Source organism: Chroicocephalus ridibundus, chromosome 9, assembly GCF_963924245.1.
Source record: "Chroicocephalus ridibundus chromosome 9, bChrRid1.1, whole genome shotgun sequence".
In the NCBI taxonomy this organism is placed as follows: domain Eukaryota; kingdom Metazoa; phylum Chordata; class Aves; order Charadriiformes; family Laridae; genus Chroicocephalus; species Chroicocephalus ridibundus.
Window position 1 is genome coordinate 35,167,713 of NC_086292.1, and position 18,179 is coordinate 35,185,891.

Genomic DNA, 18,179 nt, shown 5'->3' on the forward strand with positions numbered 1-18,179 from the left:
TTCAGTAGGTGTCCAGCAGTAGATACGGTTGTTTTTTGCATGTTAAAGCTCCTGCTCCTCGTCAAACCAATGATAAAATGCCTTTAACTAATGCAGTAAGACCAAGCACGTGAACTACAGCACCCTTAAGAAACACAAAAGCTGCTTATGGGTGTGTTTATATGAAGTATAATAAGTTCCGTACCATTTGCACTCCTTGGCACATGTACTGGTGTCGTTTATGGCATTCAGTCCCCACCCAATGTCATCTTAATAAGCCAGCTGGGAGGTAGTGGGACTAACGTGGAAAACTCCTAAGTTGCCAGTGGGATACCAATTGTCTGTTTGTAGCAGCTCTTTGGGAAGCTAGAAATAAATGCCTTGAAGTAGTGGGGTTTACAGAAGCGCGGGGAGAGGGGGGTGTTAATGATGTTTAGAGATGAACAAGAAAAATGCATCTGGATTGTGGAAGAGCTTACAATAAAAGTAGTGACATCCATCCTGGCTGCTTTGCAACTTGGGATAATAGCTCCCAGTTGCAATGATATTTCATTAAAAAAAAATATACAACTCTTATATAAAAGAGCAAAACAGCAAGAATTCTAACAAACAGTTAAGTTTGGGGTGACTTTCTGAAAAAAAAAAAAAAGCCGGATGAGTTTTCTTCCATAGACTAGCAGGATATTTCACAGCAGGTGATTAAGCCTGTAATACAGTGATAGAAGTTCTAATATGTAATATTTTTGTCATTGCTGTTTAGATTAATTCAAGATTTCTGTTCTCTCTTTCTTCCCTCATGTCTAGCAAAACTGTACAATCTAAAGTGGACTGCATTTTGGTAAGTACAACTCCAGACTGCTTTTTAATATTTAATAAACTGCAAGACCAAAATAGATGGCTCTGGAGACTGACAGCTATTATGAAGGTTTTCTGTAGCAGCGCTTTAAGGTACTGCCACTAAATGTGATCAAAATTAGTTCCTATTGCCAAAAAAATACATGATGTGGGTTTGGTATTTGTTTTCTGTGGAAGTATTGACCTCTCATTGCTGGCAGCAAGCGGCTGTGATTGCCACTCGTAGAACTGTCAGTAGAGATACAGCGCAGAAAGGTGACTTACTGCTCTTGTAAGCCTGATTTTAGTAAACGCAAGATTATGTATTGCCCAGATCAGAGTATGCAAGAAGCTAATTGTGCCTTCAAGTTCCATTGCTCTTTAGGCCTTTAACGACAACGGTTATTGCTGCTGTTGTCGTTTCCTTGAAACAGTTAATTCATGGCTGGTACGACGTTCTAAGGAAGGAACTAGATTGAACTGCATGTTTGCACAAAACCTGGGAGACTAATGTCCTGGACTGTGAAAAGCTTGCAGGTGTCATAATTATCAGATTTCTGGTTTGTTGTTGTTGTTTTTTTTTTTTCTTCTAAAATCTTGCTAACCTCAAAACTTGCACACCATCTCAGGTACCTTCCCAGAAATGTGCAACGCTGCAGGTCCTGTTAGCTTTGCTGTGCTATTTAGGACAGAGAGATAATACCATTTTTTTGAAGAAGGAAAAACCTTGAAAGTCATAAACATCATCTTCCGTTGTGCATTTAACATAACAGGATCTAGACAGTGATAAGAGATTACTTCTGGGAAGCAAATACCTAGCACTAACTCAGAAGGGGTGTTTATTTGTTTGTTTTTAATAGTGAGCAGGTTGTGAGTTTCTTTAAATCAGAGTCTGAGTTCATAAATCTTAGGACTGGAAGGGTCTGCTTATTCTGACTTTCTACCTTAGGCATTTCATCCAGAAGTACCAGCGGATAAGATAGAAAGATGACACAGACAACCATCTGGATACCATCAAACAGAATCTGTTCAGCTGTATGGCTGAGCTAAATAAGAATACTCCTTAAAGTCACATTTTCAAAGGCTAACTCAGATGGCACTCAATTCTCTTTCCTTAAAATGTTCTCTTAATTTGTTGTGGTAAGAGGTTTAAAGTAAGCTGTATTGTATTGCAGACAGACTTTGGACCCAATTTAGGCCCATGCCTAAAAATTCTAGGATGCATCCAACTAAAATAGCAATGCAAAACGTCATTTTTGTCCACTTTATTCCTCATTGACATTTGTGGACACAAAGCAGGTGTCTTATGGTCTTAATTTTTTTTGTATGTGAGCCTTCGGTGGCAAAAGGGCAAATTGCACCTATAAAACTTTTTTAACACCAGGTTTTTCTGTGGTGAAAAATGGGAAGTGGGGTAGGTGTTCCTAAGTAGCATCGGAGAGGAAGTAAATAAGTAGGAGGTTAACCGGTCATCTGCTTCTTGGAAATCCATTTTAAGAAAATAGAATTACACTAGGACTATCCTTGCATTAAATTCTGCAGATTTGTGGCACTAGGGTGCCGAGGTGGGGATTGTCAGTTTGTACGAGCCCGTTCATTTGTGTAGGTCTCACCCATCGGGCAGACAAGCTATTTTTCTGACTAGTGCTCTTGGACGCAAAGTAGTCTCCGTGGCTTGACTTGGAACAGAGCAGCAGTGTCCTGATGGTCTCGTTTTCTGTTCCAGATGCCTCCTTGTCTGTCCTGCTGATGAGTTCAGAGGAGCCCTGTCAACAGTGGAAAGGCCATTCTAGGTTAGCAAAGGTAGATCTAATGCTGTTCAGGTAGTTCAAAAAGAGAAACATCCGAGGTCAGAATAGTTTTAGGAAATAAAAATTAAACTGAATTCTGGCGAAATGGTTTCTCCGTCTAGGTTAGCAAAGGTAGATCTAATGCTGTTCAGGTAGCTCAAAAAGAGAAACATCCAAGGTCAGAATAGTTTTAGGAAATAAAAATTAAACTGAATTCTGGCAAAATGGTTTCTCCGTTTTTACTTGCTTTTGGAAAGCTGTGGGTGGCAAGGCACAATCTAAAAGTATGTTAAACTAAAAGGCTGTGACTATATAGCTCTAAATAACTTGTTTGGAGCTTCCTTGCAGGCCTGTCCAGTTTGTCCTGCAGGAGGTAGGTGAGCAGGTTGCCTCTCTGGTGGAATGTGTACGGGTTTGTCAGAGCAGCCCTGCGATGGGGGTCCCAGCTGCCTGCAGAGAGCCCGACTCCAAGCCGATGGGCAGGTCAGAACATTTCCGTTCAGGGCACATTCTCACATGTTTGGTTCAGATGGAAACCTTTGCAGGGCCTTCGAATCAGTCTCATGAAGCATAAAGGGACAGCGTCTGTCCCTTGTCTCCCTTCGTACTGTAGGGAGGAGATCTGGGATTAGCTTTCAGCTATATTGGGAGGTGCTGATGATACCTTAAAGCATTTAAACTTGATCAGCTTGCTAGCAATCTTAAAAGAAAAAACACCAGTGGAGAGAAATCAGGCTATGCTTGTTGCTGTTTGTGTTTGGTAGCATCAGGCAGAGCTGCACACAAACGGTCTCTGGCACATAGGCTGCCTACTTCAACACAGGGTAGCAAGGAAGAGAGAAACAGGAAGAAGAAACAGAGGTGATGGCAAGAGTCTTTGTTGGGGAGGTAGCAAGCAGCAGGGGACTATGGAAAACAGCTGGTATAAGGGCACTGGGACTGTAATTACTTATACAAGAGACCAAAGTTATCTGCCTTTTACTTGTTATACTGCACCACTTACTTTCTGACACACTGTCAGTTTCTAGAAGATCATAAGAAAATCATTGTATGCTGTGCAATCCAAAAAAGATAATTAGCAAGAATTGTGGTGTAAACAGCCATTAAAAATTCATTATAACATCTTTTTAACTGTAGTAAACATGTCTAGCAGTAGATTCTCTTATGACTTCACTTGTTCTATTTGTTGCCACATACTAAGTGAACTCTTGAACCTGATTTTTAAAATGGTAGGCTCCATATAATCGCTCAGCAAGAAGGTTAAGGTTTCTTTTCCCCAGTCCTCCGAAAAAGAGGTCAATGCTGGCGAGAGAGTGCCGGATCGATGGCCGTGAAAACCAAAGCTGGCAAGGGCTGGAGCAGTTCCAGCGTGGGGAGCAGCGTGCCTTGGTCCTGCCGCGGAGAAGGTGGTGGCTTGTCACTTGTCTCTGTGGCCCAACAGGAGGCGGGCAGAAGCTCTGCGAAGCTTTGGCAGCTGTGCTTGGACACTGTCAGGACAAAGCTGTTGTGTGTTTTTAGGGCTTGTTTGGAATATTTAGCACCTGAAATATGTTTCTGCTTCTGTTGAGATAAAGCACATCAAATGTATTTATTAGCAGCTTTTTAGAATGATAGGTTCTGTTTCAAGTATTAGCTATTTTCTGTCTTGATCCTATTTCCAACAAACCGTCTGACCTTGAGCAAATTATTTAACCTTTGTTTCTTGTTTCTCGGTTCACAGAGTGGCGCGATGATTGCTTGACTACTTTGCTATTCTTAGTCTGGATGTTAAATAATAGATGTTTGTTCTGCTGAAGTATGACAAGTTTTAGAACCACCATGCCAGTTACATTGCCATTGGCATAGCCTTTTTTACTTTGATTAGAGTATAGTTACCTATAAATACTCAAAATGTGGAAAGAAATATTAAGATCAGTCTATGCTCTCTAAAATAGTAGCCTTGCAAAAGGCTTGCAGCAGTGCCCCCGGCCTTCAGCTCCTCTTCACCAGAACTCGAGGACAGAAATAACCTGTAATTCTGTCTTCACCGTGGAAATAGGAAATTGTTCAAATTTGAATGCCGCTTTTCCACTGTGTTCGTTACAGAAGTTGTAGCTCTGCTAATTGTTCCTCAGCATATTCTTCCTCTGTCTTATTTAAAATTTGGCCTGGTGAAATGTTTTCTTCTCTAAAGCAATTTGGAAAAAATCATATTCCCTGGAGTTTCCCCATAGTAATCCCTTTTGACAACTTTCGGATGAAACTTTGCTAACATTTGTGACCTGAACATAGGTCAGCAGTCAGGGAAAACCAGATAGAGAGCACCGATCCAGCAAGGTCGGGCAACCTTAAGACCGTGTTCTGTGGTTCTGGAGACTCAGGTTCAAATCTCTAGGTTCTCTGGTTCAAGCAGGAACATGAATAAACTCGTGTTTCCTATAAGACAGATTAAGTCCTTAACCACATTTTGTGTCGAACTGATCTCTGTCTCTTTGTGCTGCGGAAAGTTTCAGTGTCTACTTAGTGTCTCTCAGAATGGAACCAGATGTCAAAACCTGCTAATTTCATTAAAAAAAAAAAACCAAACCACAACATTTCGGCCATCCTGGTTTATTTTACAGCTGTTTGTTTGCTCAATCAAAACGCCTGTTAGAATGAGAAAGAAAGTTGCTTCTGTCTCTAAGAGGTCCTTCTTCTGTGTCTGTCTTAGGCAGCAAAAGGAGAGATTCATTTGGAGCAGATCTATGTGGCCACTAATAACACAGATATGAATGGGTCTCTGGTTTATTTTGGTTGCTACATATTTTGTGCATTTCTTCAGTGAACCATCTATATTTGGTAACTGTCAAAACAAAAATCTAAGAGATTTCTCCTCCTTTATATGTTACTGAAAGTCTTTGCTTAGCTGGGACTTCAGGTTTCTAATTCTTTGTCCTCAGTTTTGCTGTCTCAGAATATAAGGTCGCTCAGATATGTTGAGTTCTTGATAGATTTTTGGCTAAATTGAAGCCAAGTTCTGAAAATAAGTATGAACGCTGCTTGCTCCCCATCTTCACTGAATCTTCCTTTATTTAATGTGGTTCTAATTACAGGAGATAAATACAACGTGTGAAGAGCAAGAGTAGCAGAGGTGGTGCTTTGTGATGGCTTTACACCTCAGCCCTGCAAGCAGTTTAGCACGCTTACGCGTTTTTTTTAATGCAGCTTCAAGAAATATGGTTTATAAATAGCCTTTGGAGAATTAGACAGCCTTCGTCTGATTTGATAGAACCAGTCAATCAAGGTCAGGAAACTTCAAGCAAAATTTTTACTTGAATCCTTTTAAGTAGTGGAAAAGGATTCCCCAGACATTTTACATTCTGTGCGGGTTTTAAAACTACTGTAGCGTAAGCTTTAACGGGCTATGCGGAGGGGAGTTTGTCCAAGATGATGCCAGCATCGCAGTCTTCCTTTTGATGCTGCTGCTCTTTTCCACTCTATTGACCTATATTTTCCACACTATTGACCTATTTGGGGGGTGGAGAAAATTTGTAGTATATTTTGTGTTCTTGTTTCTTTTTGCTCATTTCCATACACATCCAACTTAGCACAAAGAAAAACTCAGGATGAAATGAGTCTTTTTCTTCTGGGTCAGTAGTCAGTAGGTCAGCTGGAGTGTTCCTCTACTTTCCCAAATTCTTTTCTGGTTGCATTAAGAAATTTGAAAGTTTTGATACTTCGAACAGTTGCGGTAACAGAGTTACTACTGAACTCACCAGACCTTTAGCACTGAGAACTGGTGGATGTCAGCTGAGGTTGAAGAAGAGATGGTACTTACGGAGGTTGTAAAACAAGTTTTGAGAGTTTTAGAAACGTTTAGAGAAAACAGCCTAAACAAAACATAAAGTATAACAAATCTTTAAACTAAACAAAACATGATGTTTCCTAAATCTCCTTGCACTGACTGTCACACTCCATCCCTTGGCTGCCAGTTCTTTAGTTTTGAGGTGATTTTCTCTAAATAGATTCAGTCTCATCTAATAAGCTTAGATTTATCTAATTATCACCCAGGTAGGATTACCTCTGTGAACTGCCTGTGACTCCTGGCTGCCTGCTAACTCTCCTGCTTGGAGGAGGTCCTGCCTCCCCCGGGCTTCCCCGCAGCCTTCCCTGGAAGCCAGAGGAGTTGCGCAGAAAGTGCGGAGAGGACCAGAGTTTGAGTGCAAACAGCGGGAGGACATCACCGTCCAGCTGCTGCTGCTGAGGGTGGGAGAAAGCTGTAATCCTCAGTTTTGTTGATGAGAGAGCCGCTGGCTCACTTGCATCCTTCGGAAAGGGCTCTGCTAACAATCCCAGATGAATTTTTTCTTTACACATATGTTGTTGGGGTTTTTTGTTGTTATGGTTTCTTGTTTTTTGTTTTTTTTTTTTTTTTAATTAGGGGGTTTGACGGATGGGACTTGCAGAGCCTCCAGGGCTCAGGCAGGGCCCTTCTGTGCAGCCCTGTCCTTCTGCCAGGACCCAGCAGAAGTTGCTCCGACTGCAGTGGGCACTGAGATGGTTTCAGTGTTTTTTGTTAAAAGGTTCAATGTTTCTTCTAAAACCTCGTTCTTTGCATTGCACTCTGACACATTAGATTTGAAGCGAGAGGTTGTCTTCCACCTCAGTGTTGGAGTCATCGGGGGTTTTTTGTTTTGCCTGGGATGCTTTTGCCGCATGGATTAGCGCTTGCCATGCAAGGTGATCTCACCTGAACCGCGTCCTTTGGTGTGCTGCCTTGGCATTTGCCCTTTAAAACAAAAAGCAGCTCAGTTCCTCAGAGAGGAGGAGGTCTAATAAACAAGAGCAAATTTTCTTGCAGTTGTTGAATTTCTATCTTTTCATAAATAAATGTTTAGTTTTCTGTAAATTCTTTCTTTGAAGAGTGTTGATCTTTTCAATAATGGGTTTGTTAAAAGAAAACCCACCAGTCCGAACGCTATGATTTATGCAGGACAGGAAGAACAGAGAACTTGACAAAATGCACCCACTAAGAAATACCTCCCTGGATATTTGGTGGTCTGAGCACCACTGCTGTGTAAGCTGCTGTAGAGCCACGCAGAACTCTGTGTCAGCAAATTTCAGAAGTTTGTCAGAAGGGGAAAAAAAAAACAAACCAAAACCCAAATGTTGTGGTTTGCTGCAGCTTATAAAAGCAACAAATCCAGTGTCTGTTACCTGGCTGCTGCTGGAAGTGTTTCTCTTGGCTCTGAGAGCACCTGTCGCGTCGCTGGTGGCCCGGTTCTGTGGAGCAGTTTTGCGGTGGGTTTTGCAAGCCCCAGTGCCCTTCCTGGGACGGCATGTCACTCTGGGCATGTCCCCCAGGGTCTGGGGTCAGGGAGGGACCCCATGTTGTCCCCAGTGGAGGGAAACTGGGAGCTCAGCTCTCTAGTGGTGCTGTTAATTGTGTGCGACCTGAAGCGAGGTGGATGTGGACATGATGGGGGCCCCAGTTTGAAGTGAAGTTTTGGTGTTTAGTTTCCCCACTCTCTGTTCTGCTCATTGCTGAACTAAACAGCCAGGACCTCTTAGTCCCACTCTCTTCTTTTCTCTTCCTTTTGGAAAAGGTTACGTTGGCGGTAAGACACCAGTGCAGGAAAAGAGAATTAACTGTAATCCAAAAGCTGTATTCTGACTGAAAAAGGGATCACAAGAGTCTTTCACGCTGTGCTGATGGTGCACCACCTCACACATTGCTTCTGCAACATCTTTCTGAAGGAAAACCCGTCTGCTCCTTGCTGCATGGCTTTACTCGTGCTGCTGCTGAGCAGTGCTGAGCACCTTACCACAACCGATCTTCCTAGGATTTCTGAGTCCATGCAGCTGGTTTCAGAGGACCAAAAGCTAGTTCCTAGGTAGCAATCATCGTTTGCATATGCCAGGTAAAACTCCCCCTTGTGTCTGATGCTCAGCTGGTATCCTCTGGAGGAAGAGTCCAGCATCGCTGAGATTCATATTAACTGAATGGCTTGTCTTCAATACCTGTTCAATGACTCTGATTTCCAAAGGAAAAAAAATACATATGTAATAGATTTTTAAAATGTCTTCATTGAAGTCTGTGACGCTTAACTATTAGTACATAGTAGGTCACAGATCAGGTCTGACATCCCATGTTGTTACGGCCTAGGTGTGTTTTGAGGCTGTGTTGTTGGAGGTGCTTCATGTGTGCTCTGAGAAGACGAAGCGTTCATATTACATGTCTGGTTACGGAACTGATCTGTTACTGACATTTTTCCAGATTCTGCTTTTGTGGCGTGTGGATTTTGTAATGGTGACCAGTGCTTTCTAGTGTGTGATGGTGTGCAAATAAAATAGAAAATCATGTTTCTAGTCCCAGAGTGTGCACAGTCACATTCTTTCACATAAGTAAATATTGTCTGGTTTAAAATGATGTTATTTAGGAGTACGCTGTTGGATGACAGTTTTTAGCTGTCAAGCTCAACTCTATTGTTTGCTTTTTCTTCCCCTGCCACCCTTTTTCCTTTTTTTTTTTTTTTTTTTTTTTTAACCAAAACACCTTTGTTATCTAGCAAGAAGTTGAGAAGTTTACAGACCTAGAGAAACTCTACCTCTACCTTCAGCTGCCTTCGGGTCCCAACAATGGAGACAAAAGGTACGTGTGGGAGTGTGTAAAAGTGAGTAGCTAATACTGAAAACTTTATTTTCTGTGGCCCTTATCTGCCGAGGAGCCATTCACGTGACGTGTTCTGTAGCAGAAGGAGCCTTTATAAAACATTAAGGTCTCTTCTTTTCCTGAAGATGGTCATTTGGTTTTTTTAACTTTGGAATCTTTAGTGCATGAATAGCTTGTAAATATAAACCTCCTAAAATGCAAGAGTCATCAGAGAAAGTGTTTTGCAGCCTAAGTGTGATCATTCCTTCACTTTTTATGTAGGAAGTGATAATATAGCAACACAAATGTGGTTGGGGGGGGAAAGAAGGAACTAGTGGTATTCTAGTAACATTTGTTTGACTAAAGGATGGTCTAGAAAACCAACCTGCAGATCCCAAAATGAGCATATGTTCCCAGTAGGATGGTTATAGGCAGGCAGGTGCCTACAGGAACCGCTCTGAGCATCTGCTGGGAAAGCTGGGTGTTTCCAAAGGGCAGCTGGCAAACTGAGTGGGCAAAAGCTTAGAGGTGGTCAGTAAGGAACAATAAATTTAAGAGGGGAAGTAGGTGAACTCTCAGCCATCACTGTCTACTCACAGCTGTGTATCAGCCAAGAACTGGAGTGTGGAATGTTAAGCTGTGGATGAAAGGGGGAGATAACTGCTGCCCACACCTCAAGGAATAGCTAAGTGTCTGAGGTACTGGCCCTTGTTGTCTCTGGCGTCTCTCCACTTGTGTAGACAGACAGTTATTAAGTCTTGTAGCTGAGGAGGAGCTATGGAGCGAAGTCTTCATTGGCACTGCTTCTTCTTTCACTAGCGATCAGATCTCCATGTCGTCCAGCCGTGCCCAGCAGATGCACGCCTTCTCGTGGATACGGAACACCTTGGAAGAGCACCCTGAGACATCCCTTCCCAAGCAGGAGGTTTATGATGAATACAAGTGAGTGCTCCCGAACTGCATCCATACACACGGCTTTAGCGAGCGTAGGTAGTTCTGTGACCCTGGCTCTACAGGTACCAGTGCCTGTAGCAGAACAAGGCTGTGTGTACTGCTGTCCCTGAGAACGTGCTAGCTCTGCAGTAAGGCAAACTGTATTCATTATTTCTGCCACTGACGATAAGGCTGTGATGTTGAAATTACATATGCTGAAGGAAAGGTACAAGTATTTCTTAACAAGCAAATATCCGTATGAATATTGTTTTTGTTTTGTGGACAGAGTGGCACTGGTAAAAAGCACAAGTTTAGTACCTTACAGTACATTTTAGTTGCTTGTATATACATACGTATACGACTGCCTGAACAAGGATGAGGGGTTCCTCCTGGAAATGCATCTGTTTTGCATATAAGATGTAGTCCACCACACCTTTCTTTCCAGAATAATGCATGAATATTGGACCTTCCTGCAGCAAACCTGATTTCTGGAGAGGTGCAATATGTCTGAATATGTATGAAACCAGTAACCAAGGCCACTGTGAGGCTGTGTTGTCAAGTCTCAAAGCTACCATGTAACGAGAAAGCGATTAGAAGCAAGGGAGAGGGAGACGTCTGACGGAAGTTGGATTTGAATTCATTTACAGAACATTCCCCACGGGGGGGCGGGGGGAAATCATCCTCAGCCCAGTTGCCTGAAGATGAATAACAGATTTATGATCTATTATGAATATTTCCGTAATCTGAACGATTACAGTGATTTGCAGTGTGCTGAATCCCTTCACCTCCTAAGTGCCTACAGGATTCAACCCTTAGTAATTGTTATTGCAGGGTTGCCTTCTGCGAATACCTCCTTTTTAATTAACTCTCTCTGGTCAAGTTTTTTTTTTTTTACTCTGACTGAGCTGAAACATGATGGCATTCGCTTGCCTGGGGTTGATAAACATGCACACACCTATTTCTGAAATCTCGCCATCGACTGGAGCGGTGACGCAGCCTGGAAATATAGCCAATGGCACAGACGTGCCGGGGTGGCCAATCCCCGAGCAGCAGCCGCTCGCGCAGACACGGCAACAGCGGCAGCTGCTGTGCGGGAGAGAGATGGAAGCGTTATTCTTAAATATATTTCTTATTAAATAATTTATGGCCTGCTTCAGCAACAAATCTGCTTGGCTTCCATGCTGTGCCAAGCTGCAGATGCCCGGAAAAATCATCATCTACAGATTGTGGAGTGTGAAATTTGGATGGCTTTTGTATGTAGCTGCATCAAGTATTTGTGTATTGTATTTTTTTTTCCTAACAAAATAAGGGTGGTAAGCAAATATTCAGGAAAATATCAAATGTTTGGAATCTGTTCTCCTTTGAAAGCATCTGTTCTGTTTTTAAAACATTCCGTTTCTTTGAATATTTTCATGAGTTATTCTTGCACACCAAAGGAAAAGTAGTCTTGGAGTGGGAGGTGGGGAACAGACATATAAATAGACAAGAGAGTTAGTTTTGATAAGTCATTTTTCTTTACCTAAGAGTGTTAAGACCTCTCAAAACTCACTTCTGTCATATTGGCAAGTTAGCATTTCTCTCCTCTATGTGCAAAGATAGATGTTGCATGAGCTCAGGGTGAGCAAGCTTATGCACTCTGCATGTATAAATCAGAGTTACAAGGCTTCAGAGTGTGCCGCATCATACCAGCATCTCAATTCCTGCTGTAAATTTTGGTCAAAATAAATCTTGCAAAACTAGTGGGCTTCTGCATCACCTTTCATGTTTGGGTTTGGTTTCTTGTTTTCTTCCTACGAAGAGGGAAAGACAGAAGCTTGCGCTCCACACGGGTCCACCATTAGCAAGTGTTGATAGTGTTTCCAGCTCCTCCACATTTCAGTAGCCTCTTCTCGCTGAGCTTATTCAACACAGTGACTCTCTTTTCTTACTCTTCTATTTAATTGTGAATTCGTATCTCTAACCAGATAAAAGTGATTGGATTCATCTCCCTTTTGAAAAGGATAAAATAAATGAAAAATGCATCATAATATAAGGCAGTAGCATTTGGGAACATTGAGGGCTTGCAATTGAATTTCAGAAAGGAGGTAGATGAGAGCTAGTTCGTCTCTTGTTGGTGCTGGGATGCTGCTTGTGCTGACAGAATAGGTTGGGCTGCAAGAAGCTGTGCTTCTGTCGGGCACGCACGGTTCTCCTGCCAGCATCCTCTGGGAGCTGTGGGGGAATACAGTCTGGAAAATATTGTGGGAACTCATGGAGAGCTGCCTAACATGTTATTTAGCCTGCAGAGAATGGATGCTGCTTGCCATCAAATCCTTTCAATGTTTTCTTGTAAGTCAGTTTTACTTGGGCGTCTTCTCCCCATTAGTAAATGCCCTTCTGGAGGCAGCTAAGTGTAGGTTTAGCTGAGTTTAGAGAATTAAGATTTTGAGTCTAAGTGCAGTCCTGCAGTACTTATGCAGACAAAATCCCTATCTGCCCACAAAATGATTTGTTGAGCCTTCAGTAAGCACTTGGGTCCTCTTATCTTGCTTCTACTGCAGTGACGCAAGCAAAGAAAGTCATTCATATTTAAGTTTGGTGCCCTGAAGATTCACTTGATACACTTAATATGGAGTAGGAGGTCTTTGAGTCATTCCATATCTCTTTCCTTTAGTCTGTAAATCATTAATCCCTGCTTTACTGGCACCTTGATGCCACCTGACACATAGATTATGTGCACTACGTGTTAAGAATATTAACCAACGAATTAGAAGAAGAGTATTCAGAAGCTACCACAGAAGAGGGTAGTAGGTATAGGAATACCATGTCTTGTTTGTTAAACAAATAAAAGACACAAGATACATGCTAATCTTGTTTGATAGCACTTAACCAATGTTTTTATATAAAATTCACTGATAGGAATAGGACGGGACCCATTGTGTTGTAAAGTTTAGTCCTCCGTCATAAGCAACTACCTCCATATTCCTTTTAAAAGCCCATCAAACTCCATCTAAAGCAGTTGTTTCCCACCTCTGCTGCTGCTCTTGGAAGTCTGACCTTTAATTTCATTTCTCTGATGGTTTTCAGACATCTGGTTTGCATCCTACTTGATTTTTAGGACTCATTTCTGTGCCAGCATTGTTCATGAGCTTAATGAGAGCCTACCTCTTCCTAAGGTTCTTCACTCCAGCTCATTTTTAGAGGCCAGTGGTTTTGCTGGATTGGATAAGCCAAGGTCTTTGTTTCATTTCATGCAGTAGATTCTTTGTCACTTGCTATTCATAATGTTTTTTCTGCCCAGGAAGCTATGTAAGCTGGGCTGCATGGCCTGGCTGTCTTCATTGGCTTTTTGGTTAATCTCTTCTGTAGTATAATTCAGGTGCGCTCCCGGTATATTTTACGTCTTGAGTACATTTAATTCAAAGATCTTACCCTCCCCCCCAAAAAAAAAGGCTTTTTCTCCTTCTCGCATGGGGGAGCTCTGTACAAAGGAACATAAGCAACCGCGTGTCCATTGTCGTTCCTGTCTCCCACCCACCCTTCAAATAAGCAAAACAGCTCCTGGGCTCAGCGACGTGCCAAGAGTGCAAGGAGCAGAGAAGAGCTTCAGGGAAGAGACTCCTGGTATGTGTTGTCAAGTCAATGAGAGACCACAGATGGACATGGAGGGTTCTCAGCTGAGCCAGGAGGAGGAGGGGCCACATGGGATGATCTGTCTGAAGACTGAAATTACATGATGATAATAATAATAGCTCAGAAATCACAAGCTTGCAGGAGCTGCCAGGATGGATACGAGAGGACCGTGTAACTGTATGTTTTGCTGCTAGCAAGTAATTGTCTTGAAACAGATGTGCTAGACTTGAGGAACTGATTTTTTTCCCCTTTTTATTTATTTATTTTCTCTTAGAGAGGGAGTAATTTTAACTTTAAAGTTGATTGATTGGTAGGTCCCTAATCCTGTTGGGTTTTTTAATTTTGTTTTGCTGACATTGTTGAGTTTCAGTCAAAGATACTGCTGACTGTGGTAGAGAAATTCAGTCCTGTAAATCAGCATCAGTACACAACAAAGACCCACCTTTTAGGAATTTTCAGGGTAAAGTTAAAATCCATTGGAGCCTGGCAAGATACAAGGGGAAAAAAAGGCACACAGAGATCTACCTGTTACACGTAAAGCAATGTCTGATTCCTAAGAGGGTGCAGGGAGGCCGGAGAAAGTATTCCTTTGATTTAACTTCATAGGCACATGTCCAGAATCTAAATTCTGTGACTGACATGCATTGAAATGAAATATGTTGGTATATAAATTGGATAAAATCCTTCTTGGCGTTCCACACAGAAAGTAGACTAATGGCTGAGTGTATCCCAGGTTGTAGGCCTCATCTCCTGGTTTGGCCGAGGTGGGCCGGTAGCTGGGGGAAGCTGGTAGCTGGGCATAGCCGAGCTCTGCAGGGAAGCGTCAGAGCCAAATAGCATAAGCCTCGCTGTTTATCGTCGTCAAAATCCTTACATTTGTGGTGGTGCTTTTCAAGTGGAGGATACCTACATACAGCCAAGGCAAAAGCAGCAGATACTGCTCTGTGATAGCTAGTATTTTTACAGAGAACATAAATGCAGTGGAAGTATCTCAAGAAATACATACTGTTTTCTATAGAGCTACAGTTTCCAGAGAAGGCATTTTGACTGGCCTACTTGGATACTAATGCCTTTGCTAATTATTACTGGTTTTACTGGGTGATGCTGGGAATTAAACATCTGTTTCAGGAGTGCTGCTTTTTCTTTCTTTCTTCCTCGATGAGCAGAGATTTGTGTGTACCTGATTAGAGTAGCAGGTAACGTGGTGTGTGAAGTTATCGTTTCCCTGCCGATACCCACACAGGATCGTGTACAGTCACCTCTCCTTTTCAGAGGCAGGGTGGTTTTGTGTGTTGCTGGTAGGGAACGGCGGTCATTGCTGTCTGGTGCCAACTCTGTGACTGTAGGAAGTCTGAATGAGAGTATTTTAACAGTATGGGTATGTTTTGGGCTTTAGCATGTTACGTTAACATCTGGGCTTTTGCGCATTCGTGTCTTTGTGCAGCCGTAAGCACTTGCCATGTATGTAAACCTTCCAGAGCGGTTCTTGGTTTTCTCCTCTGCTTTCACATGTTTGTGATTTTCCAGAACATTCACATTTTGCAGTGAAAGCAACGATTCTTGTTCTCTGCCTCAAGGAGATATTTTTTTAAATATCTCAGATGTTGAAACATCTGAATAGATGTTGAAACAAAATTCCTTCTGCGGTTTTTGAGAACTGAAGACAGATAGCAGTCCCCATTTTACTGGAATAAGTAAACTTAGCAAAATAATTACCTTTTGTGGCTTCGTTCCCCTGTATTGTCAGGTTGTATACTCAGTCGCACAAAGATCTACATTTGCAGAGGCAGTTGAAATCTCTGGTAATTTAGGACTGTTAATGAATAGAATATAATATAATAAAGCAGCTGTAACAGTACAGTGGTTGGTCCTCAGTACGTGTTTATGGTACACCTGTAAAGGTGAAGCTGGTTCTCTGCGAAGATATATTTTGTTAAATTAAGTTCTGTTAAACTCTATTAAATTGAGATTGTGTGGGCAGAATCTTTCTCTGGACGCTGACGAACCTCTTTTGTACTTTCATACTTTTTGAATATTCCTGCAGGAGTTCAGGCCTTTCCACACTCAAGCTGTACTTCTGGCTAGACCAACGTCTCTGCTTTTATTATGTCCTCAACTAAGTGAATTGAACCATATGCTTCAAACTAAGTTGTGGAGTAAACCGTAACGGTGCTCTAGATAATGCCACTACTTGTTATGTCTCCACATGACTTGTCTTTGAACTCAGCAGAGAACAAGGCAAAAACTATGGTATTAATAGCTCTGTTTATACATTTTTAATGCGTTCAATTCGTTGTGGATAGCTTCATTAATGTTAAATGTGGTTCTAAATATGGATGGGTATAAGTGTTTTCTTTTGAAAACCTTTGATGGAGTCTAGCATGCAGGCTGGCCTCTTGTATTAACTTTGATTCCATTCACGCTTTCTTTCTCTCTGTTGCAGGAGCTATTGTGACAATCTTGGCTACCACCCATTAAGTGCTGCTGACTTTGGAAAGATCATGAAAAATGTCTTTCCGAATATGAAGGCCCGTCGTCTCGGCACAAGAGGCAAATCAAAATATCCTTTGCTAGAACGCTTCTCAGTAACAACTTCTGCACTTGCCTGGAGAACATCTGTTATTATGGCTTAACTACCAGCTAACTGTAGAAGTAATGTTAAAAAAAAATATAGACACTTTCCCAACGTTCTTTAAAAATTATTAATTGCAGTAGTGTTAGGTTGCAAGATAAAACTTTGGAAACAAGTACGTAAATTTGGGTTCTGATGCTCACAGCAGCAAGGAATCAAAGAAGCTTTATCATTTAGTGCAAAGGGAGATACTGGAATAAAGGAACTTGCCTTATATATATGCAGTAACTAATATTTTATTGGTAGTGCAGCTCAGAAATACTAGAACATTTCTTGCTTCTATATTATGCACACCAGTAATTTGAAAGTCAGTTGTAAAGCCAAAGATGGCAAACCGCTGGTGGTTCTGCTGCTTCAGTGCAGGGGGCAGGAAGCTCTGCTAGGGAAGAAATGCAATAATCAAGTCTAAAGGCAACAAGGATGTGAATTTTTCTCAGGCATTTCCGAGGCTGAGCTGCAGTTTGTCTAGTCTTTAGCACACTGAGTTGTTCCATTAAAAAACAAGAACGGTTAGTGATTTTCAAAGTAAATAGTTTTTTCATCAGCAAGAATTTTGTCCTTTCCAAATTGACAGTTACACCTTCCCTTGAGAATCCTTGCAAACCATCGTGAAGTAACGTAATACCTGCTGCATCCCCCAGGGCGATGCTTGCTCCTGTGCTGGGCGGGCTAAGCCGCTGCAGTAGGCAAGGGAGGGAGAGCATTAAAAGGCCAAAAGGCATCAAGGTGCTTGTAGGCTCTAATTAAAAACCAGTCGAAAGAATGAGCAGTAATGATACAGATGCGCTGTAATACTGGCCTTTGCCAAGGTCGCACCTGAAGCTTGCACCTGCAGAGGGCTACATGCTGGTAGGCATCCCAGAATTGTTTGTCTTCCATAGAGGGAAGAAAATCTTGTGTGTAGCAGTAAATGGAGAAGTTATGTGTTGGTTACATTGTTTCATAAAATACAGCGTTGGATTGTCTGTCAGTGGAGACCAAAAGTTAGTAGTCATGTTCTGGATAGAGCTAGAGAAGTTTTAAGGAAGAAATCTTATAATGTAATTGTAGCTTGACCCAGGGGATCTCTTTCAGTTCTGTTTCCTAATTCAGAATGATTAAAATGTGACCTTATCTCACACTTAGCTTAATACCTAACCTCCTTACATTTATTTTACTGTAATTATGCTCCATCCAGGTTAATGCAAGCAAATGCAAACTCCGTGGCCTAGGAAAGAGAAACACAGACGTATTTACAGAATGTGAAACATTTAGTGATCCTGAAAAGGGTTTGTGTGTCACAGAGAAGAGACACTGTATGTGAACTCCCAGGGTAACGCTGTGGAGAGGAAAAAGGGATGATTTGATTTTTAGACCTATAAACAAGTGAGTAAGAGCAGTGGAGGGACTATGTTTTTGTGTACTGATTTGATGAGATCAATGTAAAAACAAATCTGGGTATTTGTGTCCATATTTTTGCAGAAGAAGAATTATCATGGGTGGAGAGAGAGCCACAAAAATGGTGTGAAGTCTTAGGAAGAAATGGCCTCACCAGTCACTTTGTCATGGGAAACTTCTTCAGTTTGTGGAAGTCCCTTAGGAGAAGGAAATGTCAGGAAATTTAGCAAAAATTGGCAAAAAACTCACAATAAAGTAAAACCTAAACTTGGGAACACATTTTTTTTAATTGTGATTAATTTTTGTACATGCATTCTTCATCTGGTTTTAGGCCTGGTTTAGGAAGGGAGTTTAGTCCAAATTTATGTTAATGATTTCAATATTGAGTAGTTAATTGAAACTACTTGGCGTG

General features: G+C 41.7%; 1 protein-coding gene across 1 annotated transcript in view; it reads left to right on the forward strand.

The window, feature by feature from the left end:
• RFX7 (regulatory factor X7) overlaps positions 1–18,179 on the forward strand; it is a 52,175-nt gene that overhangs the window by 21,737 nt on the left and 12,259 nt on the right. Inside the window, exons 2-5 of the mRNA XM_063346488.1 lie at positions 784–817; positions 9,131–9,213; positions 10,033–10,155; positions 16,202–16,318. Of these exons, the coding sequence (XP_063202558.1) occupies positions 784–817; positions 9,131–9,213; positions 10,033–10,155; positions 16,202–16,318 (357 nt within the window). The remainder of the gene's footprint in view (positions 1–783; positions 818–9,130; positions 9,214–10,032; positions 10,156–16,201; positions 16,319–18,179) is intronic.